A 6,531-nucleotide genomic window follows, 5' to 3' on the forward strand; every position below is an offset into this window, starting at 1 on the left:
GGGTCCTCTACAAGAGCAGCTGAGGCTTTAACAGCTAAACCATCTCGCCAGCCACTAGCTACTTAAAAATACTGTTTATTACATTTATTTTGTGTGTATGCGTGCACATGTACAGGAGCAGTCGTCAAAGTATGTGGAGACAGAGTAGGACAACGTGCAGGAGGCAGTTCTCTCCTTCCACCATGTGCGTCCTGGAGAGGCCTCTGGCCCTCCACAGGTGTGCCCACACCCATCATACACAATAACGGTAGTAAAACGGTAATATAATAATAGTAAATAGTTAAGAAGTTAAGTAATAATAATAGTAAAAAGTTAAGAACAAGGATCAGAATTGCAATTGTTTCTTTTCCGTCTTTATTACCATACAATGCCAGCTCACAACACTGTTACAAACTTATATATAAATGGTGAAACAACAAATACAAACATATGAAGAAGACAAAAAATAAATATAAGAATTAAAAAAAAAAAAAGGCAAAACAATTATCAGAGTTGCTTTTGACATCTTCCTCTGAAAAGCTAGTATGTTCCAGTTCCTTCTCTTTGACTGGAGACAGGACTTGAACAAATCTCCATGCTATCCTGGGTCTTTACTGGGAAAAGGCTGTCAAGGAAATGAAACTTGGTAAGGAGATCCTTTAACACAGGCACTTAGGCAGACACGTAGGGGAACTAAGCTCCAGGCTAGCTAGTTATGTAGTGAGTTCCAGGTGAGCCAGGGCTACATGGTAAGACCCTGTCACCAAAAGAGAAAAAAAAGAAATCCCACATGAAGGACACAGTTCAAGGGAACCAAATTCTCACCACGCATCCTCCTGAGGTGAGTCAGGCTGCCTGGCAACAGCGAACTGGGGCACTCGGGAGGTCTTTCACCTCCCAGGTGAGGACGGACCTTCTTAATCACATAAGCCTTTTGGGGTCTATTTTTTCCAGGTGAACCAGAGGTTTGAGCTGCTCCGCAAAGTTCCTCATGTCATCAGAGACCATGTCCTGCCCCGCTGGTGCGACCACACTTAATTCTACAAGATAGGAGAGTGACAGGGCCTCTGTGCTGTCTGTATTCCCTGGGACCAGGATTCGGAAAATCTTATACACCACAATCTTCATGATGCCCTTACGGAACAAGTGTCCTTTGGCGACAAACTCATGGTCCATGCGGAAGCCCATTTCCATCAGGAAGTCTGTGAGGTTCTCAGATGTGGCAATGTCCACACAGTTGCGCACCAAAGCGTGGCGGTTCTTGTCTCCCATTTCTGGCTGTCCCAGGTAACGCAGGTGCCAGGGTGCCCCTGCCCTGTCCATGGAGCGCCGGGCCCTTAGAACAAACGGGCTGGCCTGCTGGCCCTTAAGAAGGAATACCATCTCATGATCGAGGAAAGTCTCGGGCTCCATGTTGTCACACAAACCACGAAGGCGATGGATGAGACTTTCCAAACTGTGGTCCAAAACACTTCCTGAAGAGATTAAAAAAAGACAGTGAGCTCTGGCTCTCACTCAGGGTCGTGAAACCAGTAAAAGATAAACACACAAAATAAATTAATAGTTCTATGCATCAATCATTTCAATATGAACAATTCATGGGATTCTACTGGTTCTCTCCCTCCACCATGTGGGTCCCATAGTGTGATCTTGGGTTGTAAGGCTTCACAGCAAGAGCCCTGGCCTGGTTTGAAAATTGTCCCCATTGGGGCTAGAGTGATGGCTCACTGGTTAAGAGCACCAACTGGTCTACCAGAGTACCCAGGTTCAATTCCCGGCATCCACATGGCAGCTCACAACTGTCTGTAACTCCAGGTTCAGGGGATCCAATGCCCTCTTCTGGCCTCAGCACGGACATGATGCACATAAATCCAAACAGGCAAACATACAAATAAATAAAAAATATTTGCCACTTGGGAGGCAGAGGCAGGTGGATCTCTGTGAGTTAGCAGCTAGCCTGGTCTACATAGTGAGGACTACATAAAGAAACTCTGCCTAGAAAAACCAAATAAACAAATAAATAAATAAATTACTCAATAACATTTTAGAGGGGCCAATGTGATGGCTTAGTGGGTAGAGGTGCTTGCTGCCAAACCTGATGACCTGAGTTCAATCCTCGGACCCACATTATGAAGGGAAGGAACCAACTCCTACACATCCCCTGACCTCTACAAGTGGGTTGTGGCACACACAAGCCCTTCCCAAACAAATAAAATGTAACAGAAAAATCTGATTAAAGACAGTCCAAATGGCTCATCAGGTAAAGACTTTTTGTCAAGCCTGAGGACCTGAGTTCAATTCCCTCTGACCCACACAGCAGCAGAGAAATGACTCCTACAAAATGTGCAACAGCACCTGTGTAAACGTGCACACACACACACACACACACACACTCATACACACACAAACTTTAAAAATTTAGAGCCTAAATCTGTCCACTAAATATATTGGGTGGTCTTCTAAAATCAGCATTCTCCTTGGGTCTCATTTTGTAGTGGGTAGCCATTCCAGCTTTGTTCTGGAAGTTCCAACCCCCATTGAGACTTCGGCAACTGTCACGCCTACAAGGCGGGGCCAAGGGAGGCACCTGGGGACCCGAGATCCGGATCGGCGAACGCTCTCTTGGTTCCAGGACGCTGGATGGTGGAGGTAGACAGAGGAGAGCTCCAGAGAACACCGCTGGACTGTGATACACCTTCCCCAGACCCCGCGACCTACCTATCCCTTAATTTGTAAGTTACGCCATTAAATAAATCTCCTTTTAACTACGTGGAGTGGCCTAAATAATTTCACCAATACATTTTATCATTGGGCCTTTACCTCTGTCCTCTGCTCTTTAGACAGAGCTAATAAAAATAAAAAAATAACATCTCAGGGGCCGTTACAAGATTCAAGTAAAGCCAGGCATGAAGGCGCTGCCTCTGAGCCCAGCACTCAGGAGGAAGAGGTAGGAGGATCTCTGTAAGTTCAAGGCCAGCCTGGACTACATAGGGAGTTCCAGGCCAACCAGGGATATAAAGTGAGCCCCTGTCTTAAAAACCAATACCAAAAAACCAACCAACCAAGCAAACTATCCCCCTAAAAGATTCCAGTAAGTAGATACAACACCTGAGATACTTAGTAAAGAGTAGAGATTAAAAAACATGAACTCGCCGGGCCGTGGTGGCGCACGCCTTTAATCCCAGCACTCGGGAGGCAGAGCCAGGCGGATCTCTGTGAGTTCGAGGCCAGCCTGGGCTACCAAGTGAGTTCCAGGAAAGGCGCAAAGCTACACAGAGAAACCCTGTCTCGAAAAACCAAAAAAAAAAAAAAAAACATGAACTCAGCAGGGCCTGGTGGTCCAGGCCTGTAATTCTAGCTAATAAGCAGGACTACAGCATGGTCAGGTCCTGCCTGGGCTATATGGCAAATTCAAGACCAGCCTGGGTAACTGAGACCTTCTCAACAGTTTTTAAAAGGGCTATGATAAAACTCAGTGGCAGATCACTTGCCTTGGATGTTTAAGGCCCTCAGTTCAATACCAGTACACAAAACAAACCCCTAAATCCAAAAATTCTATTTTTTTTTTTTTAAGGCAGGGTCTCACCCAAGATGCTGTAAGGCCCTAGAACTTACTATGTAGTCCAGGTTAGCCTTGAACTCACAGCAATTCTCATGTCTCAACCTCCTAATTGCTGGGATTACAAGCATGAACTATCACAAACAGCTTATCACATACAGATACACACACACACACACACACACACACACACACACACACACACAAACTAGCTCTGGCTGTTCTGGAGCTCACTATGAAAACAAGCATGGCCTCAGAACCATGGAGATCTGCCTGCTTCTGCCTCCAGAGTGCTGGGATTAAAAGTGGGTACCACATCTGACAGTTTATCATAATTTTTAAAATTGTCTGAGCTGCCTCTCTGAAGTTACTAAGTTTTAATCAAAGGGTAGATACCTGATTAACAAATCCCACTCCTGGTTACTTAGGCAAGAAAAAAAGAAAAAGAAACCAAACCCACAAAATACTTAGTCCAGCCCAACAGTACTCGGATAGACAAATGCACTGTGATTTGATTATATATAAATTTATGTATGTGTGGCAGGGTGGCAGAGGCACACACCTTTAATTCCAGCACTCGGGAGGCAGAAGCAGGTGGATCTCTGTAAGTTTGAGACCAGCCTGTTCTACAGAGCGAGTTCTAGGACAGCCAGGGCTACACAGAGAAACCTTGTCTCAAAAAACAAACAAAATAAAACAAAACAATAACAAAAAAAAAATTGAGTGGAAGCTACCGAGCAACAAAAATCAAGAACTTACTGACACACATACCAATAACAATGAAATAATGCTAAAAGAAACTTCAACAAAATGCATCTTAGTTAGATGTGGCACATGCCCATATGATCCATGCACTTAGACTCAAGACAGGAAGATCGGAAGGGCAGAGTTATCCTTGGCCACACAGCCAGTTAGTCAGTCTGGGGGCTGGAAAGATGGCTCAGTGGTTAAGAGCACTGAACCTGGGTACAGTTTCCACCAGTACCCACAGAGTGGCTCACAACTGTCCCTAACGCCTTTTCAGGGAATCTTACACTCTAGTCTGATCTCTGACAGTACATACATACATGCAAGCAAAGCACTCATACACAAAAAATAAAATTTTAAAACCTAAAAGATTTTTTTGAACATACTTAAAAATAAAAATAAGTCAGCCAGGAATATGAGACCATGTCTCAAAAAAAAAAAAAAAAATCATGTAAATTCTGTCAAGTGGGAAGGTGATCAGTAAGGGCTAGGAGAGAGGGAGAATAAGTAATGAATGTCGAGTTCTAATTTTTCAAGATTAAGAAAAAAAAAAAAAAAAAGAGCCGGGCAGTGGAGGTGCACGCCTTTAATCCCAGCACTTGGGTGGCAGAGCCAGGTGGATCTCTGGGAGTTCGAGGCCAGCCTGGTCTACAGATCAAGTTCCAGAACAGGCTCCAAAGCTACAGAGAAACCCTGTTGAAAAATAAATAAATAAAAATAAATAGATAAAAGTTAACAAGTGTTGTGCTGCATACCTATAATCCCAGGTACCTAAGGCCAGCCTGGTCTGCAGGTAAATTTCTGGCCACTGAGCCATCTTACCACCCCACCTCCCTTTAAACATAGTTACTTACTGGTCGACAGAAACTGTGCGGTTGTCCTTGTTAACTTTATCTCTAGAAAAAAAAAGAAAGAAAGAAAGAAAGAAAACTTGGCAATGCAAGCTCCCTGGTTCACTCACCCTGCAGGAGGTACTCCATCATGTTAATGGTGCCCCCAGTGACTGGCATCATGGTGACTGGTGGGGCCTCCATGATGCCTCTAATTCCGTCCGAGACGACAGAACTGGAAACAGATCTTCCAATCAGAAGCACGGGACACACCTGGAAGAGGCACACTTGTCTATACACCGGAGTGGTTGGTAGTGTGGCACAACTGACTTGCTGTGAAATCAAGACTTATGCATTCAGAACTTTGGACATCTGTTTATACAGCCAGTTCTAAGAACGGATGGCCAGAGACAAGAGTTCTGGCCACGGAGATAGGGCATAACCATGCCAGCCTCAAGCTCTGAACCCTCTAGAAGTTCCCTATGTAATCTTGAAGCGGCTGTGCAACCTCTTGCTCTGGATCATACTGTCTGTCTTCTTAAATAAGACCAGGGGCATTTAACCACCCATTCCCTCCTCCCTCAGCTAACGTGGCTCAAACGAAACAACCGACATACAACTAAATTCAAAAAAGGTGAGGTCACCTCGGGCTACACAGAAAGGCCCCGTTTTCAAACATAAAGAAATAAAAGCTGGTCGTGTCGGGGCACATCTGTAATCTCAACACTCAGGGGCAGAGTTAGGAAGACGGCTGCAAGTTCGAGGGCAGACTGGTCTACACAGCAAGTTCCGGCCAGCTAGGGAATCACAGTGAGATCGTCTCAAAAAACCCAAAACAAAAGATCCGAAAGCGAACTAAGGACCTGTCTACCCTTCATCCTATGTCCGTGGAGACTCAGACAGAGGCACCAGGGTACACGTGAGGGTCCAACTAGAACGCCTTTTCAAACGAGCCAGGCGGGAAGCGTGAAGTTAAAGTGACTGCACCGGTCCGCCCACGCGGGGATCGGGGGCACGTGTGAACTTACACTAGCAACACGCCTCCGTGCACGCTGCAGCTCCCCACAAAGTTAGATTTACATCCACGTGTGCACGCTAGCAATCCGCACTCCCCAAATGCCCAAACCCCGCCATCGAAGACCCAGCCAAACCGCCGAATGGATTGCCTTCCGCACTTCCGGCAGGAAGCTGACGGACAGGAAACCTCGCTACTCAAGTAAGGGTGCCGAGAGGGCAGAGAAGGCGCCCGCCTTCTGGCACTGGACCGCAAGAGCGCATGTGCAAAGTGCAGTGCTGCGTGGTGATGGGGTCCTGTCCTAGACTGGTGCACTGGAGGTGACTGCAGGGCTTTACGTCATAGGACAGCGCTAGGGTTTTTTTTTTTTTTTTTTTCCTTCCCCCAACTTCGACTACCTG

General features: G+C 45.9%; 1 protein-coding gene across 1 annotated transcript; it reads right to left on the reverse strand.

Moving 5' to 3' along the window:
- Nucleotides 1–331: 331 nt before the first annotated feature.
- On the reverse strand, nucleotides 332–6,323 carry Med18 (mediator complex subunit 18). The gene is made up of 3 exons (XM_059256153.1): nucleotides 6,144–6,323; nucleotides 5,247–5,388; nucleotides 332–1,454 (listed from the first exon to the last, which is right to left on the reverse strand). The coding sequence occupies exons 2-3, from the start codon at nucleotides 5,317–5,319 to the stop codon at nucleotides 901–903; spliced, it is 627 nt and encodes a 208-aa protein (XP_059112136.1). The 5' UTR covers nucleotides 5,320–5,388; nucleotides 6,144–6,323; the 3' UTR covers nucleotides 332–900.
- Between the last annotated feature and the right edge of the window lie 208 nt (nucleotides 6,324–6,531).

The sequence above is a fragment of the Peromyscus eremicus genome, chromosome 2 (genome assembly GCF_949786415.1).
Source record: "Peromyscus eremicus chromosome 2, PerEre_H2_v1, whole genome shotgun sequence".
NCBI classification, from domain to species: Eukaryota; Metazoa; Chordata; class Mammalia; order Rodentia; family Cricetidae; genus Peromyscus; species Peromyscus eremicus.

Excerpts from the sequence above, each read along its gene's own strand:
- Med18 (XM_059256153.1), bottom strand. The coding sequence starts at position 5,319 with ATGGAGGCCCCACCAGTCACCATGATGCCAGTCACTGGGGGCACCATT. Across the intron at positions 1,455-5,246 it reads GATGGAGTACCTCCTGCAGG|GAAGTGTTTTGGACCACAGT; the intron begins GTGAGTGAACCA and ends TAATCTCTTCAG.